The sequence below is a fragment of the Artibeus jamaicensis genome, unplaced genomic scaffold (assembly GCF_021234435.1).
Source record: "Artibeus jamaicensis isolate MK-2021 breed Jamaican fruit bat unplaced genomic scaffold, CSHL_Jam_final contig_519, whole genome shotgun sequence".
NCBI lineage: Eukaryota > Metazoa > Chordata > Mammalia > Chiroptera > Phyllostomidae > Artibeus > Artibeus jamaicensis.
Window position 1 is genome coordinate 22921227 of NW_026521871.1, and position 23668 is coordinate 22944894.

A 23668-nucleotide genomic window follows, 5' to 3' on the forward strand; every position below is an offset into this window, starting at 1 on the left:
TCAGAGCACGGGGTTAAACTTATGGGAAGGCAAGTTCAGGCCCAATAATTTAGAAAACCCTTCTAATGATGTGAGATGCTTAATATTGAAAAGGACCGTGTGGTGAGGTAATGAGCTCCCTGCCAACCAGCGACTTGTCCAAACGCCGAAAGCTGGTTGGACTACACTTGGAATGCACAGTCCTGGCTCTGAGGAGCTCCTCCTTCACCGCCCTGCAACCTGGTGGTGCCACGTATGAAATTCTGAGCCCATGGGTGGGCCTGAGCCAATGGAGACATGACACTTGCTGACTATTTGCATCTTAGTTTCATAATAATGAGCAGACAGTGAGCCATGACATCAGGCATTTCCTTTTATTAGCTCTTAGAAGACTCCTGCAGAAACAGCTCAGAGGTCCTAGGAACATCGTCTGCAACCTCATCGAAGAATGTGATGAGAAAATACATAAAGGTATGTGCGTGTATACACGTGTCTGCTCTGCGACGGGTCTCTGAGGTTGCTGCCTGCTCTGTGTGGGGAGGGCTCAGAAGTGCTTCTGAAGGGCAGACTGGATATTCTTCAGCAGGCCCCACTTGGCTCGGTTCTTCCCGTGCCCATCTGGTGTTAACACCTGCAATCAGAAGCAGAGAGCCATGGTGCCAGCCGCGAGGGAGACAGCAGCTGCCCGGAGCTGGGCCCCTGCTGTGTGCCGGCTACTGTGCACATCACCTCACCAACTCCCAGCAACCCCGTGAAGCAGGTGGCCCTCATCCCATTTTATAGAAGAGGAAACAGAGGCTCAGAAGGATTGGGTAGCTTTTCTAAAGTCCCACAGCTAACATGTGGGGGGACTGGGATTTCACAGACCAGGTCCCGCTTTTTTTAAGGCAGCTCGTGTGCATGAGAGTGGATGACAGTGTTGGGACTGTGACCCCAGATGGGCTGCACCCTAGAGCAGCCCCCTGGGCCCTCCCCGCCCCCGCAAATCGCTGCTGTCACAGCTGTTGCCATTTGTAAATTTCAGTGACTGTGCTGGACTCTCCTGCGGGACTGTGAGCACTGTGATTAGGGTGTGGGGAAATGACAGCCCTTCGTCTTTGTAGTTCCCACATCGGTTACAGTAAAGAGAAGTTTCTTAGAGAAGTGGATGAAAAGTGAGTAGAACCATAATTTGTAAATCTGCCATTGGTTCTCTTTGACATTTCCTATTCTCTTTGATTGCGGCGAAGTGTCGGTGATCCCTACTAAAGGCAGATTACACTGGGTATCTGGACCGGGGAACAGTCCAATCTGCCCAGCCCGGGTGCGGATCTCCGTGGCTTACCCTCATGGTGGTGGATTTCTTCACAACCCCTTCCGTCCCAGTAGACACCTACTGAAGGGGCATTTAGGGAGCGAGGCTGAGATCCCGGGATGAGAGACAGCACACTGGATCAAGGGGCTCTGCGTCGATGGACCAGGACTCATGGGACAGACGGGTGGGGTGTGGTTTTCATGGCAAACAGCAGTGGCTGCACAAAGTACAGTGTCTCTCTACACACAGCGTCTAACCGTTTGTGCTTCCATTCAAAGGGAAAGAGCCAAAAAAGACACTTATTGCCATTCTGTTCTCTAGTTTCACACAATTTATTGTCAGTTTTAGAGAAAACAGGGCTTCACGCATGACACTGGATTGCCCCTTGCCAGGTAAAAATGGAGAGAACACACAGAGATAATATAGGATGTACTACAAAGCTATCAGGGGACAGTGAGGAAGGGGTATGTGTTGTGAGGGGTGGGAATTGCTCATAAAGAAGAAAGGGTTTGAGTTCTGCCTCACAGAGAGTCGAGGTCTCTGGAGAGCACAACCGTGTGTGATGTGCGAGCAGGGCAGTGGCCAGTGAGGCGTGTCTAGGAACACGGGGGCCAGATGAAACCGTGCAGAAGAATCAGAGACAGGAATTCGAGATACTAAAAAGAAGTTGAAATAATAGTTGACATCTCCTTTTCTGCCCAAAATGCTCAGAAAGTTTTCCAAATGAATTTTACCAAACTTTTAATAAAGATTTGTTCTAGCAAATATAAAAAGAGTGAAAGCTTCTTACCTCATCCTGGAGAACATTATGCTAAGTGAAATAAGCCAGTCACAGAAAGATCAATACCATATGATTTCAAGCATATGTGGAATCTAATGAACCTACTAAACTAATAAGCAAAACAGTGTAGAAGACCATTTTGTTTTGGTCTGTCAAATGTGACTCAGCCCTGTATGGAAAACCTACAGAAGCGAAGTGGCGGGCAGGAGCCAGACCTTCAAACTGAGTTTTCCCGTGGGAATTAGGCCTAGAAAATGCACACAGATTGTTATGGCTTGCTCTTGCTAAAACTCCATCACCCTGGTCTAAAAGAACAAATGTGTATTGTCTATCTTCAAGATGATTTCCAAAGACTGTATGAGTTCTCCCAAGGACAGAGCTAATGAGCTCATCGCCATTCCCCTCTGCATGTTATTTTCATTTCCTTGATTGTACCTAAAATGTAGACAATAATATTCTATGTAGTAGATAATAAATCTTTCTCTCATGTAAGACCCCAGGAAAACAATAAAAGCCTGTCTAGGCAAGGGTCAGGGTGCTCCACTCTTGAGGGAGTGGCCGAAGCACCCGTAGACACTCTCCCCTTGAGAGAGTAGCTGTGCCTGTTCCCTTCTTCTCCACAGGATTGTTGCCACCTGTGCATTCATTCCCATCGTCAGCCACAACAGGCGGACTCAGCTGGCCAGGTCCGCCACAAAACAGAATCAGACTCATAGACAGAGAGCAGGGTGACAGCTAAGGTGTGGGGGGGGGTGGCTGAGAGGAGGGGTGAAGGGATTGAACCAAAAGGATGAAGGACTCATGGGCATGAACCACAGGGTGGCGATGGCTGTGGAGAGGGGAGTGTGAGGGGACTAATGGCAGTGGAAAAGTACAATAAAGAAAAGAAAATGTGAATTCAAGGTAACTTATGAGGGGAATATTTTAAAGGCACATTCTATCTAAAGCTATTATTTAAACCATTTCCATATTGGGGGGACCACCTTGTAAAGTACATGATTGTCTAACCACTATGCTGTACACCTGAAAATAATACAAAATAACATTGAATGTAAACTGTATTTGAGAAATTAAAAAAACCTTCCCCAAAGAAAAAAGTGATATATCATACACATCGAAGATGATTTGAATACACATTCAGACATTTCAGAAATATCAACTGTCTTCAGATTAATCGAGAGACTCAATACCTTCCTAATCAAATCCTACCTGGAATTTTTTTTGTAATTCAATTTACTTACTCCAAAATTTATATGAATACAGTTTTATGATTAACTACATACACCTTAACAAAAGAAAGAAAGATAATGGAGAAACTTACCTTAACAGGTCACCGAGATGTAGTACAGAGCTGAGGTTAAGGAACGAGGAAACTAGTGTGGGATTCACGTAGGAACAAGTAGACCAGCGGGATATGGTGGAGAACTCAGGGGCACGCCCATCTGTGGCTATTTAATAGAACATCACGGTGGCACGTTTATTCTGTACTAATGGAGAATACGTTGCTTAGAGAAGATGGCGCTGGGAAAACTGGCTTACTAGGTGCCCCAAAGAGTACATCCCAACTTAGTACAGCTTACAAAGGAACAATGTGGATGGATTAAAGTTCTAAGTTTGAAAGATGACACTGTGAAATTAATAAAAGAATATGTGGGGGTTATCTTTGTGATCTAAACCTATGGGAGGACTTTTTAAGCAAAACTTTAAAAGGTCAAACCATAAGGGAAAAAATGATGACTTTAATCACATCAAAATTGAAGACTTTTGCTGTTTCATGAAGAATGTTAAAGACAAATGTCAGAATGCAGGAGATATTAGCAATGTCTAAAATCACCATCTAGACTAAATAAAGACTTCCTGCCAATCACCTAGAAAAAATGCAGCTGCAAAACGGGCAAAGGGCATTAGCCATCCAACTACAGAAGTGGGCATCCTGAAAGCTCACAAGCACATCAAATGAGATTTAAACTTTACGGAAAGAGCGCTTTATACCTGTTGGGCTAGCAAAACAGCAGGAAGTCAGGTCATTGCAAAGGCAGGTGGGGGCTTGGAACGTAAGGGCCCTCATTCATTTTTTACAGAAGTGTGCGCGCATGTAGTCACAATCCAGTAGGCACACAATCCAGTAGGCGCACACTCCAAGGCCCAGCAATTGCTCTCGTGGTAGATGCTGGTCAGGGCTGAGTGTGTCCTCCCAGGGCTCATACATTGAAGTCCTGCCCCCCCATACACCAAAATGTGACTGTATTTGGAGACAGGGCCTTTAAAGAGATGATTAAGTTAAAAGGAGCTTGTTATCGTGGGCCCTAATCCACCCTGACTAGTATCCCAACAAGAAGAGAACACGGGCCCACAGAGACACATTAGAGGAACACGTGCATCTAGTAAAGGCTGAGTGAGGACACGGGGAGAGGCCTCAGGAGAAACCAGACCTGCCAGCGCTTTGACTTTGGGTATCAAACTTCCAGCACTGAAAGTAAGTTTTTGTTGCTTAAGCCTCCCAGTCTGTAGCGTTTTGATTCCAGCAGCCCTAGCAGACAAACATCCCTGTCCCAGCCACGAGGTGTCTGACAGAGGCTGTGCACCACAGGAGCACTGAAAGCCCCCTGGGTGTGCCCCGTGGCTGACAGACAGGTAGCGTGCAGTGAGCAGGGTTCACCACAGAGGGGGAGGCAGCGTTGGAGTGAGGCGGTGGCTTTCAACCTTTCTACCTCATGGCACATACAGACTAATTCTAAAATTCTGCAGCACACCAAAAACTATATTTTTGGCCAATCTGACGAAAAATACATATAGTTTTAATTCACTCACACTGGATGGCTATTGTTGTGTTGGCTGTTGTCATTTTTTTATTTGACAATCTACGGGAAAAGAGGTCCGTGCCCCTGACTAAACAGTCAGACGGTACGTGCTTTAAAAATTCTTGCGGCACACCAGTTAGAAATCGCCGGAGTGAGGGAGTAAATAAAGGTGCATAATGACGTGAATGGGTTGTAAACACACAGGTTTAGGGGAAAGGAGGTAAGCAAAGCAAGATACATAACACAACACTTTTGTATAAGTTAATAACACAAAAAATTACACATCATGTAGGAACATATAAAAGCAACAAGATACACATAAAACATATTAGAATGGATGTCCAGGGAGGAATGCCCAGGAAAGGGAATAAATGCATAAACACAAAAAGGGCCTTGCACAGGCCTGTGTCGATAACGGACCAAGAACTGAGGTGTATGGTTAGTTCAACCTTCTATATATTAAGTTAAAAATAATAGGTCTAGCTTGAGCCTAAACTCTACTCACTCCAGGACTCAAGCCCATCTGCAGGGCAATCCCAATAGTGTTCCATTCCCATGAAGGATAAAGGACCCTTTGGTGGGGGACAGGTTGGCGGCAGCCATTCTGAGCGTGAAATAGCGCTGATCATGCAGATTGTCCCCCAACCCCAAACCCTAAGATATGTGACTCACCCTAGGCGGAGACTCTGCAGTAGGGACAGAGGGCAAACCAGAATGGGGATTTCACAAAAGCAACATGCGATGCCCCACAGGGCCAGGAAGCCCCGATCAATGGCTGCAGGTCCATCCGGAATGTAGCGTGAGCGGTAAGGGGCAGCACTGCAGAGACTCAGGGTTGCCTGCAAGACTACCTGCCACGCCCATGTCAGACATGGGGCAGAGGGCTGTGGGCGACTCCGGTGCAGACAGGACAGGAATTTCAGAGCATGGGTGGGGCAGGGGTGGTGTATTTCCTCTAGAGCTACATGGAAGAACCCAGAACAGTATCAGTTTGTGACTATTGTTGGGCCTGAATTTTTACGTCCAGTCTGATTGTAACCTGGGTCATCTGACTGGCAGGTTGTAGTAGACACAATAATGTCCCCTACAGATGTCCATGTCCCAATCCCAGGAACATGTGGATATGTGAAGTTACATGGCAGAGGGGAATAAAGTTGTTAGTCAGCTGGTCTCACGATGGGGACCCTGACTCACCAGGTGGGTCCAATGTAACCACAAGAGTCTTCTGAAGTGGCAGAGGCGGGCTAAAGGGAGGGCTGCAGCACAAGAAGGACACAGCCTCATGGTGCTGGCTTTGAAAATGGAGGAAGGGGCCGTGCACCAAAGAATGTGAGAGGTTGCTAGAAACTGGGAAAGTCAAGAATACGAATTTTCTCAGAACCTCCAGAAGAAACACAGCTATGCTGACACTTTGATTTTACCCAGTGAGACCTGGTTTGGATTTCTGATCTCTGGAATTGTCCAAGAAGTGCGCCTGTGTTGTTTAAGCCACTAACTTCTCACAGCAGCAATAGGAAATCAGTGAGCAGACAGAAAGTTGCCTTTGTCATGGGGGATGCTTCTTGAAAGTTGGGTGCAATCTGAAGTCAGAGAGAGGCAATCCAGGTAAGGAGACTGTTTTCAGAAACGGGGATGGTGGTCGGCAGGCACACTGGAGACGAGGGGAGGAGCAGGAGGGAGGACTGCGGCCGAAGCTTATAGGACTCGCCTACAAACAAATTGCTCTATTTCTTCAAAAGTATCAAGCAGGACCTTGGATGTTAGAGGCTCTGAGCTGGGGGCCATAGGCCAAGACAGAGGAGTAAGGCCAACACAGTGTCTGTCCTCACAGATCTCGCAGCCTGGTGGCTTTGGGGCTTGGACCCAGGTACACCAGCCCAAGACCAATGCTCTTTCCAGTGCAGTTGGCTGTCACTACTGTTGGCTCTGATGACATTCTCCCAGAGTGGGGTGCCAGACCCCCAGGGCTGACTGCCCTGCGGGGGAACACAGAGCTCCTGTCTTGGATGAGACCTGGCTTTTCCACTCAACTGCTTTGAGTACATGAGGCCAGACACGTTTTCTCTAAGAGCCTCAGTTTCTTCACCTGTCAAGTGGAGGCAGAGAACTCCCCACCCACCATATAGTTGAGACGAGAGTGACAATTAATATACAGTATCTGACACAGAGCTGGCCTTCAATAAATGGGACCTCTAAAAAGTGTTCAAGTTAATGTTTATGCTTCAGGTACTCTACTTCAAATAAAATCCCTTAAAAAAATCAACAAGCCCCAGACTATACCACACCACATACGAAAAGTACTATTTCACTTCCTTTACAAAAGTCCATATGATAGAAACATTGCATTTTGGAGAAGAAATGATCCTGCTGCCTCGTTAAATCATTTTAAATGAAACCTTTCAGGGACACCTGCACAAAACCGATGCCAAAGGAAAAATATTTTGATTTTATAGGAAAGAGCTGAAGTCATTACTTTTGTGAAACTTTATAAATGTCATTCAAACACACCATCTTATATTCATTTTCTGTGGAAGGCTTTACTTATGCTAATCATGACGAATGTTAGGGAGACCCGCGCTTGCCCTGGAATGCTAATGCAACCGCAGACGGGGAGGAAGGAGCCGTTCGTGGCAGCTCTGTGACTCCGATGGAAATGGTGCTTCCAAAACCCCCCATTAGTTAGTGCTTTGCTCATTTAGAAATTGTATTGAAAAACAAAGGGACTCAATGAGTTTCATTTCTAGGCAGGGAGTGCAGATTAATGGCTTAAACCCCATTTCAGGGAGAATGTTATTCTTGCCTGATGGCTAAGACACTTAAGAGCTTTGAGGCAGCTTTTGCTACTTTGTAATTATTAATTTCATCTGCCAATTCATTTTTTCACTCTTTAATTTTGACGTTCATTTGTATATTCATTTGTTTGGTCACAGTTTCACTCACATATTCACTCAATAACCATTGAGAACCTGCTATGGGCACAGTCTGTGGGAAACACTGTGGGAGAAAAAAAGACAAATTAGATGTGAATTTTGTTCTCGACGAGTTAGGGTTTAAGAGGAAGACAAAGCTTAGAGGTGTCTAAGACTGGAGTATGTCTGCTTAGAGCCAACATACTCCAGTCTTCCAGCCCTGTCCGTCCCTGCATTTAAAAAGGACAGAAGAGAACATCGAAGAAAAATTAGTGACAGCATGGTGTGCTCTTCATGGGCAAGGCATTTAAGAGGAAATTTTTTTTAAGTGAGAAGGCAGATGGTGTTAGATTGAAGGAAACATCCATGGTCAGAAGCACATGCTGCAAAATGCGGTATCAGCTGTGGGTGTCCCAGGCTCTGGGAGGAAGAGTAGCAATGAGAAGGGCTCTGGGGGAACTGACTGACAGGGGCACTGGCCAGGGTAAGGCAGGAGGAGCAGCCAGGCTGATGTCCCCATCCCACTTTCTCCCCATGTGAGTGTCTGGCCCTGGGGCGGAAGGAGGAAGTGCAGGTGCATCCTGGGCTCCAGAAGCAGAACAGGACCCTGGGAGCTGGCAATCAGGATGGAGTGGAGAGCTGCGCCCCCCGGGGGGCTGGCCCCTGGGAGACTGAGCAACAGTGCAACCTTGTGCCCACTCTACCTCCTGCTTCCCTGTATCACTAGAGGTAGCGACCCATCTGATCCTCAGAGTCTCTCCTGCAATCATTTCACCAAAGGGAGTGTCACTAGAGACAGAGAGAGAGAGATTGAGATGGAGAGAGGTGATGATTTTCCAGTTTTCTTGGGTATCAGATCAGATGCATGTCCTGGCTGGAAGTGGCCTCATGAGACTCCTTTCTCTGTGTGCCATAAATTTCCCTCTTAAAAAATTTTTATTTTTCAACTACAGTTGATATTCAGTATTATATTAGTTCCATGTGTACAATATAGTGGTTAGACAAGTATATAATTTACAAAGTGATCCTCCAGATAATTCAAGTACCCACCTGGCAACATACGTAGTTATTACAATATTATTGACTATATTCCTGTGACTATTTTATAACTACCAATCTGTCCTTCTCAATCCCTCCAGCCCCTCAACCCTCTTCCCCTCTGGCAACTCTCAAAATATTCTCTGTATCTATGTAAATCTCCTTTTTCAAAAGCTGAAATGGATGGACTTATTCTTTTTTTCCCTAAAGAATTTCTGATTAAAGCACAATTTATTCTGATTCCAAAGAATACCATCACTGTTTTATAGTGATATAACTCTGAAGAATCTTGGTATTTTTTTCTATTTCTCCTGAATATCAATAAAAATCTCTCTGTCTGTCTGTCTGTCTGTCTCTCTCTCTCTCTCTCTCACACACACACACACACACACACACACACACACACACACACACACAACTGTATGTCCCCTGGGGGTATATAGAAGAATCAGCCTTGCATTACAAAGAGGACAGCAATAATCTTTCACCCTGTCTTTTTGGAGTCCATCCTGATCTGTTTCAGCTTGCAGATAAACAAGTAAATTTTTTTAGCATAACTGTATCCCCAATATTGCATGGGATATACTTACACAAGAAAAGGTATTTGTTGTTTGATTGAGTTTCACATTTAATTGGGCATCCTGCCTTCATATTTGTTAAATCTTAGCGCCCAGTTCTTGCTTTGAGTCATCACTGGGGCTAACTCTTAACTCTTTTTTGTGGTCCTTCTCATGCCACAGATATTGTTTACTAGACCCTGAGCTCCCTGAAGGTAAGGATTATGTCTTATATTCTTCTGATTCCCTACACCCCAGCACATGTTTCTTTGAATCAAACTAAACTAATAATTCTTAGGACGCATTTGCAAAGTTGAGGGTCAGCAGCCCTCTCTTTGGCCCTGAGATAACAAGCTTTCGGGGACGAGGCGGTCAGTCACATGCACGGTGGGTTCTGTGGAATCCTGGTCATCCTAACAGACCTGCGTCCAGAGCTGACAAAGGAAAGCTCCTGAAACCAACGTGCACAGTACCTTGCAGACGTCGCTCCACTGCCCGGGACCATTATCATTGACGGCTCTGACTTTAAACAGATACTCGGTGTTCGGGGTCAGATTGTGTAGCTCCAGACTCTGCTGCGTTATGTCTCGAATTTGTCCACAGAGCTCTGTCTGCACGTTGTTGGGAGGGGAAGTAATGAGTTCATAAAATTCCATCTCAAACGAGTCCACGTCTTCTGTGGGGCACGTCCAGTAAACCTATGAAGCAATGAACACGTGGGTGTGGTCCCAGCACCCACCTTTCAGCTTTCTTTCCCATAAAGATTTGTGTCATTGACTATCTGTGGGGGGCAGTTGAGCTGACCCCACCCTCTCTGGCTGCTGAAGACGTTGAATTAGACCTCGTGCAGCAGTGATGAAAGGCTGTGTGCTGGGGCCTGACAAGGTGCTTGCAATGTGTTTTGAGAACAGAAAGATGGTCCTCTGAGTTCTGCGACTGTCAGTCCTCATGGAGGTGACCACTGTCCTCCTAACAGCACTAACCAAAGTAACTACCAATTATTAAACACTTACGTGCATCAGAGTTCGTGTCAGGCACGCTTAACTCATTTAGTCTTCACAACCCCCGGAAAGGAGATTTTATTATCCCATTTTACAGCTGGGGCTCAGAAAGGTTACATTTAGCAAATCCCAAAAATGGAACTTCAGAATCGCAGAAGATGAAAAGTGTATATATTCCAACCCGCTATTTTATATACAAGAAAATACAGTCCCAGGGAGGAGAAATGACTAATTCAAGTAATAGAGAATATATGTTCACACTCAAGGCAGGCAATCTCAACCCTTGGGAGGAGATATATTGACAAGTAACTATTAGCAGATTGTGCCTGGCACATAACTATTTCATAACAATTATATTTTAAATAGATATCGCATGCTTTATTCCAAATTTTAATAAATTTAAATGTGATAGTGTTTATCAAATTAATGTATAATTTTTTTAAAGAAAGACCAGACATGTCTTTCTCACAGTTCTGGAGGCTGGCAGTCCAAGATCAAGGCACCTGCAGACTCAGTGTCTGAAGGCCCATGGGAGGGTACGCTCTATGTTGTAACATAAGATACTTCTTAATGTCAATTATAGACTCCAAAACATAGATTTTGATGTCTCAGGAGAATGGAAAAGTAAAGTCTGGTTTGTGGCTGGCTGTAATTTTCTTGTTTGGAGACCCTTGGTACAAAGTGTAGCCTGCAGACCAGCAGCAATGGCAATATTGGAAGTTCATTAGAAGCACAGAATCTCGGCCCCGCTGAGACCCACTGAAATAGGACCTGCATTCTAACAAGATCCCTCAGTGCATATTCATATTCAAGCACTGCTAGGCTGGACTTCAAGGCTGCTGGATGTGTCTGGGAACATGTTCCGGTTATGGGGCCAAAAGATGGGCTATGCCACCAGGAAGCAGAAATGTCCCTGGAGAGAACCCTAAGGTGAGAGAAGACGATGTTCATAACAGCACATTTACAATAGCTAAGAGCTGGAAGCAACCTAAGTGCTCAACAGTAAATGAGTGAATAAAAAAACGATAGTACATTTACACAATGGAATACTATGCAGCAGAGAAAAAGAAGGAGCTCCTGCCCTTTGTGACAGCATGGATGGAACTGGAGAGCATTATGCTAAGTGAAACAAGCCAGGTGGTAAGGGACAAATACCATATGATCTCACCTTTAAGTGGAATCTAATCAGCAAAACAAACAAGCAAGCAAAATATAACCTGAGACATTGAAATTAAGAATAATCTGACAGTAACCAGAGGGGAAGTGGAAGGGGATAATGGGGGGAAGTGGGGAAGGGTTTTTAGGAACAAGTATACAGGGCACATGGACAAAACCAAGTTGGGGTAGAAGCAGGGGAGGGAGGGAGGAATGGCTGGGGTAGAGGATGTGATAGGGGGTAAATGCAGACAACTGTATTTGAACAACAATAAAATAATTTTAAAAATAAAATAAAATGATGGAACATGTCAAAAAATAAAAATAAAATAAACTATCCAGTTGCATGTTCATCTTTTTTCTTCCTTGAACTTTAATAGAGTATTCTACAAGCAGTTCACTGGAGATTCAGCTGGATTTGAGAGGAATGTTAAGGGAAAGGTTTTTTGTCTGTGTTAGGCCAAGGGCATCAAAAAGAGGTCATGACCCAGAAGCCAGGTAATGGCAGTTGCAGAGACCCATGAGAGATCCACCCCCACTTCCCCCCAGAAGTTGAATTTTAGGAGATAAGAATTAGAATGCCACTGGGGATTAACCTTCCAATCTTTCTAAATCAGGGAAAGTCTGGGTATTTTCTTTAGGAATGGCAGCTGTTTAAAGGAATCATAGCGAACAGATAATGAAAACTACATTTCTAATCCCATTTCTGGCTCTCTCTACTATTGCAGGCCTTCCTCTGGGAAATATTACACTTCTCAAGAAGTCTGTCCAAATCATTTTGGTTCTTATGTTGGGTTCTCTTTCAATAGGGAAACTGCCTTTGAAGTGGGTTTGGGGTTTTCAGATGTATTCCTGACTATGGGGTTAGTACACTGATTTAATTCGGTCTTGGACTCCTTATGATAGGGAAGTCAAGAGTTGGAAATTTTTAGTAAATAGTTAATAAGTCTAGTAGGTAATGCATATGTTAAAGCTATTGTTTCAGGGACTGCAGGTACTGTTGGCCACACCTGGGAGAACAGCCAACCTCCTGGGGTACAGCTGAAGACCACACCTGGGGGACAACTAACCATCCAGAGCAAGAATGCTACAGTATTTTAATCTAATTTTTCCTGAATTTCAAAACCCCTCACTGCACTTTGTTCTCTGTCACAAAAAAAAAACTGGCTTGGAAGGAAATGTAAGACTGTCTGTTAGGGTACAAACCCCACCTTCTCAGATCACTGGCCATCTGAATAAAGCACCCATAATGATTCCATCCCTGTCTCTGCTTACTGGGTCTGGTATGTGACAGGCAGCATGAGTGCTGGCTTTTCTGGTTTCACTTAGATTTCAGGAACGTACACCTTTCAAATGGGCTGACCACAAAGAGTTGAGAGGAGCCAACTTGAGTGACCAGACCCTAGAGGTCAAAGCGGTGAGTGAAATCTTTTCTGACTACCTGCCTCCCTTTCACAGCCCACATCCTCTCACCTTCCCCATATGGCCCAGGGCCTTTTTCGTACCTTGGCAGCTCTTGGGTACACCAGAGTCTGGTAGATAACAATTGGGCCCGGGGTCTTCACAGAACCATCATTGAATGAGTACCAGTTGTGAAAGCTGCTGCTGGTCTGCACAGACTGGTTTTCTGGCCCTGCACTCCAGTAGGTATAGAGGCCATCTGTGGTTTTGGCAGGTGCAGTGGACTGGGCTCGCCCACAGGCCTCTAGACCGCCCTTGGCCCTCTCTCCCCCGATGTTGTTGAAGGACAACATGGAGGAGCTCCGCTGGTATATCTGCTGATTGCCAAAGCTGTGGGTGCTGAAAGTGACCTTCCTGGCAATCATCATTTCGGAGTGTGTGGGATAGGGGGAGGGCAGGGAGTCCCCTGAGGAGCAAACCTTCTTGGGTCCCATGGGGAAGAGCTCATGGATAGCACTGGAGAGCTCAGCAAAGTCCAAGGGCATGCAGTGCAAGGAGTGCAGCCGGAGCTGTGGGTCGGGCCGGTAGGTGCTCTGGATGCCATCCTCGATCTGCTCCACCAGGATCTTGGCAGACTGCAGGAAAGCCACCTGGCCTGTCTCCTTCAGCGCTTCCTTGGAGTAGGCGATCAGGCCATCCATTTCGTTCACTTTCACGGTTGTGACGTTCACATATTTTTCAATCTCCTTCTGCCTGGACACTTCCAGATTCTCAATCTGCTCCATAATCGATTTCTCTTTTTCCTGCAGAATGCTGCGCAGCTTGAGGAATCCATTTCTGATCTCTTTTCGCTTCACCTCCTTGTCAGCTTTAAAGCTGCTTTTTAAAATGTTGAATTCCATTAGGTCATTATCAATTTCATATCGGACTGCAAAACAACCAAGTTAGTTACTTCAGTTAATGTTGCCCTCTTGCCACATGTCAAAGACAATAGTGAACTGGAGCAAATTACTCTGGACTCCAAGGAAATGGGTGGAGAGGGAGGGAAGGCGCAGGTAGCTGGGCTGAACCATGCTGGAATGCATTTTATAAAATGATTTATGAAATGCATTTTGGCCTCCTTCATTATACTCCTATCTTCCTCCTTCTCTAATACTTCCCTCAGATATAGCAGTCTTCCTTTCCTGGCACACTTCTATTTGGTAACAATAATTCCTGTGACCTTGGGTCCGAAGTTGGAAGTTCAAGGCCACCCTCGACATTAATTTTCATCAGATGCACTTGTCAGCAAATTGGACTTGAGAAGATGTGATATCACAAAGGGACTGGTTTTCCCTGTGTGAAAGCTAAGCTATTGCAGGGGTAGGAGAAAGAACGAGATTTCTGATGACTACTTCTAAATGTTGCCAAGCCTCATTTACCAAAAACCCAGCTCTAGAGAGAAGGGCTACTCTTTCACATGCCTCTTCTTTGCTGGGGACTCTACTCTCTCAGGTTCAGCTGGGTTCCCTTCATTACTTCCCCCAACTTCCTTTAACTAAAGGGTCTGCTATTACACTTCAAGGGGAACCCAATTCATCCTGCATCCTCTCACATGGTATTTAGATTTTAAGTTCACTTAGTCATTCAACAAACACTGATTGGACACCTGTTCCATGGCACCTGACTCTCAAGGCACTGGGATTACAGATATAAACATGAGAGGGCACCGAGGTCCAGGGCGCTCACAAACCCAATGACACTGCAGCACAGAGGAGAGGACACTACCCTAGGGGAGCATGTGGCATGTCTCTGTCTGCAAAATGGGCACCTTTGTCACGGGGCTTAGGCATTAGATAGTGATTTGAAGACATGTGGCCTATTCCAAAATAAGGTCCATAAAAGGCCAACTTTGCTGAGAATTGATAAGCGGCAATGTGCTCCCAGTTTTACTCAGGAGTGGGGGTGATCAAGTCTTCTTTGCACTTGGTTCTTAACATAGTCCTGGGCCCATGGTGAGCTGGGTCTTTGTGGGCGGTAGTCATTCTAACAAAGGTATGCATTTGAGTGAGAGAAACCTTAGAGTTCTGTCAGACCCCAGTGACAGGGACCATGGTTGTCTTGGTTACCACGATGCCCAGGATGTGTAGAGATGCTTGAAAGATGTGTGTTGAGTGAAAGCTCTTCTGTCCTGTTTTCTAATGTCTTTGGGGTGCACATCAGCAGTGTTACTCCCTGGCCTACTTTCTGAAGTCCCCGTTTTCTTTGCCCACCTCCTCCCACACACTGGCCCAGAAAGGATGAGGAGGCAATGCAGGTGAAGGCTAACAGGAAACTGTCAGGGTGTGGTTGCAGTGGGGCTGAGAAGTGCCCCCTGCCCTCCCCAAAGGTAAGCACTACTGTGAATTATGACAGCTGAAATTCCACTTTATGCATCAATTTCTTTGACTATTCAATAGTTACTCATCATCAAAGATACTTGGATAGGATATTTATTGGACAATAATATTTCCTTATAAGGGATTAGTTAAGCTTAAGTACAGTAAAGTTCTGAGAGGTAGACAAAAATTTCCTAGATGAGGGGAAAGAGGCAGCCCCAGGAGCAGGAGAAGGAGGAGACCAGAAACCTTCCTGTCCCTTACAAATATGACAACTTTGCAAGAGCTGTCTTAGAGCAAAGTCAAGTCAAAGTTTCTTTCAGGCAAAATACCTAAATGTAGCTATTATTTATCAAACATGTATATGGACCAGATCCATATGTTATACATACTATGGATCACATCCATATGTTATTATGTATTACCCATATCCTTCTATGAGGAAGAGATCATTCCCATGTATAGATCAGGATACTAAGGCTCAGAGAGGTTGAGTGACTGTGCAGTGTCACACAGAAAGTAAATGGGAGAAACCAGGGCCTGTCCCTAATTTTTGCCTCATACCAAAGCCTACATTTTTAATTGCTCCAGCTGTGGTTCTCAGCCCTCTGTGAGCACCAGAATCACCTGGGGAACTTTAAAAAACCCTCTTCTCATGGCCTCACCTGCTGAGATTTTGAATTGACCTGGGCTGGCGCTCAGGAATTCAGGTGAGGAAATTTGCAGCTAGGTTTAGAACTAATCCAGGGAATCTTCTGCGGATCCTCTTAAAAACACAGATTCCCATATTGCCTGAATTAAGTGGAGCCCGAGGTTCTGCGTGTCTCTTGAGCCCCCAGGAGCCACTGGTCCTGGTTAGTGGAGCTCCCTGGGCAGTGCCGATGTGTAGTGCGGCGGACCCTGCAGCTTTGAACACACGACTTCTCTCGGGGCCTTGGAGTCTCTCAAGTAGTGTTCTCAGGTTGCCTGCTTTTGAATTACCTAGAGGTCTGTTTAAAATGCATATGTATGGCACCTCCCCAGAAAGTAAATTGAGTCCTTAAGAAGTTTGAACTCTGGGTAAATTTTTTTTCCTTGGCAGGGATGGACAGGCTAAATTCTTTACCTGTATCTCAAAGGACATGTCATGATGGTGGCCTCTGTCCCCTTCCCAACCTCTAAGCTCTCTGGAATGGTTACTGGGCCCTCTTTCCCTGAACTGAGCTTCACTGTCTGACTTTTAGATGCTGTGGACCCTGAGAAAACTATCCTAGGTTTCTCCTATGTTCAGCGTTTAGCCTTTCTATGGTTGTTATAACAACCACAGGCAGCAGCCCCTTCCCCATGCTGAGGCTCCAGAGAATCCAGTCCTGCTGTTGAGGTCAGAGTGGGTCTGCCATTGACTAGCTGCCTTTGCCAGTTACTCCTTGGAACTCCACTTCTCTTATCCATGGAGGGAATGTATCCAGGTGTGCATGGAGGGTTTGCTGAACCCCATAAATATTGTCCTGAGTTCCGCTGTGGAAACTAGGGTCAGTTTCTCTTACAGAAACTAAAACCAGGTTCCACATAGCCAATAGAAAATAACCTTGAGCAGGCATGACCAGTATGGTGTGGGCCATTTCCAAACCTCCCTGTTATGGGTTTACCACAAATTCATTCACTTTGCTGTTTGTAAGCTTTGGAGAAAATTTATCAGGGAAATTTTTAAACTGAGGTAATTCTCAATACTGACTTAATTCTTTGCCCCTACACACTGGGAAAGTACTGCAGAAATCTGACTGTAGTGACCGAACACCTTAGAAAGGCTCATAGAACTTCAGGGGAACTTCAGGTCAAACTCTTCATTTTCCAAAGGGGAAAATGGGACCCAAAGTCATGGAGGTTATAAGTAGGACTGTAGAATCCTTATGGACATTGTTAGTGTCGGACTGTTTATTTATTTATTTATTTATTTATTTGCATGTCTCACATAGAATAACTCATTTAATCCTCACAGTCATGCAGGGAGGGAGTTACTACTATTTATCTCCATTTTATAGATGAGAAAACTAAGGCACAGGAAGGTTCGCTGGTGGTAGCTGCCAGGTATGGACACCAGTTATGGACAATGACTTGCAGCTTAGCTCAGTGCTATTCTGGAGGGGAGTGAGGGGACCAGACCTGCTTTGAACTTGGCAATGACGCTGAAGAGTGCAGCGGACCTCTCGGAGCAGGCATCAATGAGGCTGACAGTGTCGTGGCCATTGTGTAACGCGGTCTTGCAGAAGGTGCAGAGCAGCTGGTTGTCATCGCGGCAGTACTCTATGATGCGGCTGGACGGGTGGTGGATGCAGATCTTCTCGTCCTGGTCCTCGGTGCTCGTGTCCACAAAGACGTGGTCCTGCATGGCCACGTCCGAGTGGAAGGTCTTGAGGCATTCGTTGCACAGGTTGAGGCGGCAGGTGATGCAGCGCTTGTAGGCAATGCGGCGGTTGCGGCAGACCTGGCAGAGCATGGGCCCGGTGGAGCGGTCGAAGCGCCACTTGAGGTAGCCGTGCTGCTGCATGTAGCGCTTGGTGAGGCGCCCGCGCAGGTAGTTCTCTGGAAGCTGCATCTTGTGGCTGTAGGGCATGCAGTGCGAGCGGCTACACACCGGGCAGATGAGGATGAAGAAGTTCTCCGTGACCTCTGCGTGCTTCTGCAGCCGCCGCAGGCACTTTTCGCACAGGCTGTGGTTGCAGGGCAGCATAAACGAGTGCAGGCGCAGCCGGCTGCACATGGGGCAGGAGAGGTGGTCCACGAGGTGGCTGCTCGTTGGCATTGTCCTCACCTCATCCACCTGGGTATCGCTGCTTCCCATGCGCAGGGCAGTTTTGGAGCTGCAAGGAAAAGCAAACACAGGTCGGGCTTCGGGACACAGGCTCCAGAGCTTGCTCCATTTACCCACCTCAGAAAGCGGCAGAGGGCCACTGAGAGCAGGCCTGTGGAATGGCCAGGAGTGCGGACTTGGTACCAGGGTGCCTGGCTCTAAACCTTCCTCCACTATCTTTAGGCTGGGTGACCTCAGAGAAGGTAATGACACTCTCATTACAAAGTTAGAACACACATTAGGGAGTTTCTTGAGAGGATTACAATTGAATGTAATACCTGCAAGGTGGTTGAAAATCTCTGAAACAAAGTGCTTGTTATTGCTGAGCCAGAGAAAAGCAGCCAAGACTGGCCCGGCACTAACTGTCTGGCCTCAGTGTTCTGTTGACCATAACAATAACACAGAACAGCAACACCAGGCAAAGCCATTCTGGGACTCTGATGAAGCAAAGCAGAAACAAGACTACTTCATCTTTGAACCTGGACGAGAGCAAGAACATTGTCCACACCACACAAATGGCCGAACATCCCCTCTCCTGTTTAATGAGAGTGATTGTTGTGTTTCCACCAACTGCAGCCTTAAGCTCCCTCTGTTCCTCCCTACTTCTAGATTACATTTATTAAGATACCCAACAGTAGATTTATCCCTGCATCCTCACCTAACAAGAACTTAAATCCTACAATAACTTATTGGTGCCTTCTTAAAGAGACACCTCACACAACCATGTGTGTGTCCCCACTTGCTGTAATGAGGCAATGCATCCAATCACGTCCAACTACAAGCATGTTCCTGGTGGATTTTGCCTGGAGGGTATTGGCATCAGTATTACTATTAGTGAAGGATGGAACACTGAGGAAGATGGGTAACGTGTCCTTCCCAGGACACCAGGAGGTCAGTCCCTGAGCCAAGCCTGAAACCCAGGTGTCTCACCAGGAAAGAGTTAAGGATCTGGGCCCTCAACTCTTTGATTGTACATGATGGAATGTACTGCTATAGGTACATCACTTACAGGTGCAACAAAGGTGGCACCTTTGAGATGAGTTTCTTAACCTCCCTCATTCTCAGTTTTCCTCATCTGTGAGTCAAGGCTCACAATGCTACTTCTTTCATGAGAATTTTACAAATTCTGCCTGAGGTAATCCATGATGAGTGCTTAGCCGTTGGTACCTAGTAAGCATTCCATAAATGTGGCCACTGTAATCATTACCCTCTACTACTAGCTAGCTAATGTCCATAGCTAAGCAATGCAGTGGTCAAGACCATGAAAAGTGTGTGCTGGCATGGTTTGTGTGTGTGTGTGTTTTGTCTAATATCTGAGACTGATTACATATATTGTAGAACTATGGACAAAGTAAAAACATACTTGTACAATTTAAGTGCAAACTGGGGAAAAAGTAGTTTATGAAAATGAATGAATTAGCTATGAGGATGGAGGTGTTACCAGGTTCAGAATTTGTGGCTCTTCCTATTTCTTTTGCTCTATTCATGTTAATGATGTTTGGGTGTCGATCTCAACCTTGTGACTGTGTTCTCTTCTGCTTTTGCCTTCATGGTCCCTATATGCCCCTGTCTCCTTCCCCACTCTCCTGTCCAGAGACCTATGTCTGAGAGCCCAGATGGTGGAAGGTGCTACCCAAGTATACTGGAAGTAGTGGCCTTGTGGTGACAGAGGGAGCCCCTTGTGGAGATCCATGAACCTGGGAAGCTCATCTCTTAGGATGTGGGTGCTGGGCTCCAGGCTTGTTCCCTCTCTGCCTTCCCAGCCCCCAGCCTGAGTCTGGAAGGGGTCACATGGAGGAACAGTCCCACTGTACATGTGTTGGCTGGATGGGCCTCACTGGTTTGATAAGGTGGGGCTCTGAGAATCAGGAATAGAAGGAGACAGCATGAGAAATCAGAAAAAAGAAGGGAGGAAAGGCGGTGTTGGGAGAAGAGAGAAAGAGAGAGCAGAGCTAAGACACAGGTATTAATGGCTCAGAGAGCTGGGGTGGAGGTGAAAAGTAGTGAGAAACAGAGATGAACAAGGCGGAGAGGGCTGAATGAACCAGAGTGGGACAAGATGAGCAAGACTCAGCAGAAAGTAGCGGTGAGGAACAGGGGCAGCCATGGTTCAGAAACCAGGAAAGAGGCTGGGTGGAAAAATGAACCTCCGTGTACCCAGAGCCAACCTCCTGACACTTGCAACAGCATCTTTGACCATCTTCTGAATGGCTCAAGCTAGGCCTGGGCATTCGCTGGCTACAATCCCATGCCAACACCATCACCTAGCCCAGCAACCTTGCCTTCTTGCTAAGACATCTAGCCTCTGCCCCTCTGCATGGCTTTCACCCTCTCCCAAATCCAGGTCTGTTCATCTTGCACCTGAGTTCTCACTTCAACACCTGGCAAGTCTCTCAACTTCCCTCCTTGTGTCATCCAAGCCATTCTGTATTTTAGAATCGCTGGGGGTGGGGTGCAAGCTTTTAAAATTCTGATGCCAAGGAGGAACTACAGACCAATTAAATAAAAATGTCTGGGGACGGGGGCCAGGCATCACTATTTTTTAAATATTCCCAGGTGATTCCAATACAAAGCAAAGTTTGGGAGCTATTGACCTAAGGCATCTTCCCAGAGCACAAATGTCATCCATCCCTCATCTGTTGAAATGGGCTCAGGGACTCTCCTGTCTGATGCATAGAAAATGGGGCAGCAAGGAGGAGAGAGAAGTGTGGACACTGCACCTTAGAGCTTCTCCAGCCAGAATCCCTGGGCTCTCCACTCATGCAAGGACCATGAGAGGTCCATGAGCAAAGAATAATGTTTATTAAGCATCTACTAAGTGGTTAACTGCAAAATGGATCATACTCGTCCCCCAAATTCACCCAGTCTTTGCTGACAGAATTGCTTTTCTGACCTTGTAAGGCTTCAAACCTACCTCTCCAAGTCCTGTAATAGCACTGAGCTTTGATCTTTCCTTCTCTAAGAAGTCCATCTCTACTACTCCAGGTCCCCTCATGTGTGACATGAAAAGACCAGTTCGGTCAGAGCAAGAGGAAATATTTTTGATGGCTGTTACAGAGGCTTAATGCCCCCAAAGAGTCACTGAAACCCTCAGGGCCGTGTCCGCTGGATGGGAACAAAGAGAAGGCTGGCGGGAACATACAGCTGCCCGGGGCCCTTTTGTAGGCGGTGGGGTCCACAGTGGCCTGTGGAAGTGGCCACTTTTCCAGTAAGTGTTGCAGATATCAAGAGTTCCGAGGAGGAAGAGGAAGAGCAGTTTACATTTCTATGGCACATAACATTACAAAGCACACACATCAATCCTCACGCCCACTGATATACGGCAGGCATTGTTCTCTCCCTTTTGTTGTAGAACATTTAACATTGAGAGCACACAAACTCTGGGTTCAGATCCTGAGTGCATCTGGCTGTATGAACCTGGGCAACTTCACCTCTAAGAGGCTCACTTTCCTCACTGGCAGGGTGGGCAGAGAATAAGGGTCCCGTCGGGTCACATAGGCCAGGCCTGATGAGTCCCTTCAGCACTGGGAACTAGCTATTACTGTCTTGCAAGGGGAGAGGGTGACACTCAGGAGAGCACAGTGCTCAGTCACAGGGTGGTGGACCTTGGATTTGGAACTCAGGTCAATTCGTGGTCAAGAACTGTTTAGGACACACTTAATTGCTACAAATTCTTGGCCTCCTGAGAAATGGACTCAGGGCAGAATCACCGACCTGCCCTGTGGACTCCACTGCCAGGGGGTGTGCCCAGTGTCCTGAGCCAGGGTGGCCCACACAGGGTGCCCTACACTTACGAGATGCGGATGCTCCTGAGGCGGCCCTTGCGGAACGTGATGGTGGCATTGCGGCAGCAGCGGCTCTCGTAGTAGTAGCACTTGATGTTGCTGCTGGCCGTGCAGCAGCACTTACAGTTGGGGTCATTGGCCCAGGAGCAGCAGCACCAGTGGCAGTTGGGGTTCTCGGCACAGGTGCAGTGGCAGCACTGGCAGTTCCGCTCGTCCTTGTAGGGGCAGGGGAAGCAGGTGCAGTTCCGCTCGGAGGTGAAGAGGAACTTGCAGCACAGACAGGAGCATAAGCGAGGACAGCACCTCTGCCACGTGCAGCACGGGGAGCAAACACACATAGCCGACTCCATGGCTCCAACGTTAGCGTCACCTGCCCTCCTTTCCCAGAATCCTGCTGTCAGCTCTCCTGGGGTGGGCTCCTCCCCGCCCTTGGAGGTTGCAAGAGGTTGGCTGTTATGAGGCCTTCACAGGCCGTGTCCCTACTAGGAAGCTCACGGGCTGGCATTGACATATATCAGCCTGAGGCCATTTGCTTATGTCACAATCCCTGTCTCTCCACCATATCTCACCATGTGGGGCAGGTGTGAGGGTGAGATCTGGGGGTTAGGGGCAGGTGGGCTGATGGATGCCCCATCTTCTGTAGAACCAGCTCCAAGGATTGGGAAGGCAATGAGCATCCCCGGAGGGTAAGCTCTCCCCTGTCGTCTTTTGATTTCTGAAGTGGGTTTCAGAAGCTGTTTCTCTCTGCTTGGTGCTCTCCCTGCAACCTGGGCAAGTTGGCTTTAGGATACAAGTTCATAGGCTGAAAGGTCTGGCTATGATCAATTGACCTGATATTCCTCTTTTGGGGCTTTTTCTGTGTTGATGGACATCTTTACTGGGTGAACAAAGTACAGTGTTTACAAATAATAGCAATGACATGTTTAAAAAGGATCACCAGTTGGAGAAAGAATTAAAGGGAAAAAAGGTACAGGTTCACTTCGGTACTGTTTCAGCAGTCATTGAGTTGGTCAGGTGCTGCCTCGTCACTGCTGCTGCCTCGTCACTGCTGCTTCACAAGGCTTCATGCGTGAGTCACATGGAATATATCTTGGCTTTTTTGTAGCTTCACAGGATTTGGCTGAGGCTCAAACTGCTTCCTTCCCCGATTCCACACCCACCCCACGGTGTCTCTTTTACAAGAGGCTGCAACTCTACATGGGCATCTTTAACTCCTCTTTTAGCATATGCTCAGTATCTCTAGAAATGACCTTATATATTAGAAGAGAATTTTCTTTCCATTTTATGCAGCTTTCAAAGTTTAAAAGGACAGAAATTTCGTGGTCATACCACTCTGTGGTATGACCACTGTCTTACTATTCATCCAAAAAGAAGCAGAAGTGAGAGCCGAATTGGCTGCAGAAGTTTATTGCATAATTCATCGCCTCTCCCTACGATTATCACCTTTATAATAGGCAGAACATTCCCTGAGCGCTAACCCTGCCAGCCACACATTAATTTTAGATTCCTGCCAGTGAAAGTGCTGGATCATAGGGCAGGTGCTCTGTTTTCTTTCCTTTTTTTTTTTTTTTTTTGATAGATACTAGTAAATTGGTTGCTCAAATAAATGTGCCAGTTTATACTGGCACCAACAGCATGTGAGAGATACTTTTCCCCTCGTGTTTTCCCAAACTCAGTCTAATCAATATTCTTCTCTCTTCCCCAGCACAGAGTCTAAGCTCCACTCCTGAATTTATAGTCCATTTTCATCATCGATCTGTGCAAGGCTCCCTCTTGTTTT

General features: G+C 46.4%; 1 protein-coding gene across 1 annotated transcript; it reads right to left on the reverse strand.

The window, feature by feature from the left end:
* Window positions 1-523: 523 nt before the first annotated feature.
* TRIM42 (tripartite motif containing 42) lies at window positions 524-22238 on the reverse strand. Its single transcript, XM_037139274.2, has 5 exons — window positions 21898-22238; window positions 17416-18113; window positions 13021-13844; window positions 9833-10057; window positions 524-610 (listed from the first exon to the last, which is right to left on the reverse strand). Exons 1-5 carry the CDS (start codon window positions 22236-22238, stop codon window positions 524-526), a joined length of 2175 nt encoding a protein of 724 aa, XP_036995169.2.
* Between the last annotated feature and the right edge of the window lie 1430 nt (window positions 22239-23668).

Excerpts from the sequence above, each read along its gene's own strand:
- TRIM42 (XM_037139274.2), bottom strand. The coding sequence starts at position 22,238 with ATGGAGTCGGCTATGTGTGTTTGCTCCCCGTGCTGCACGTGGCAGAGG. Across the intron at positions 10,058-13,020 it reads TGTACCCAAGAGCTGCCAAG|GTTTACTGGACGTGCCCCAC; the intron begins GTACGAAAAAGG and ends ATTGCTTCATAG. Across the intron at positions 611-9,832 it reads AGTGGAGCGACGTCTGCAAG|GTGTTAACACCAGATGGGCA; the intron begins GTACTGTGCACG and ends TTCTGATTGCAG.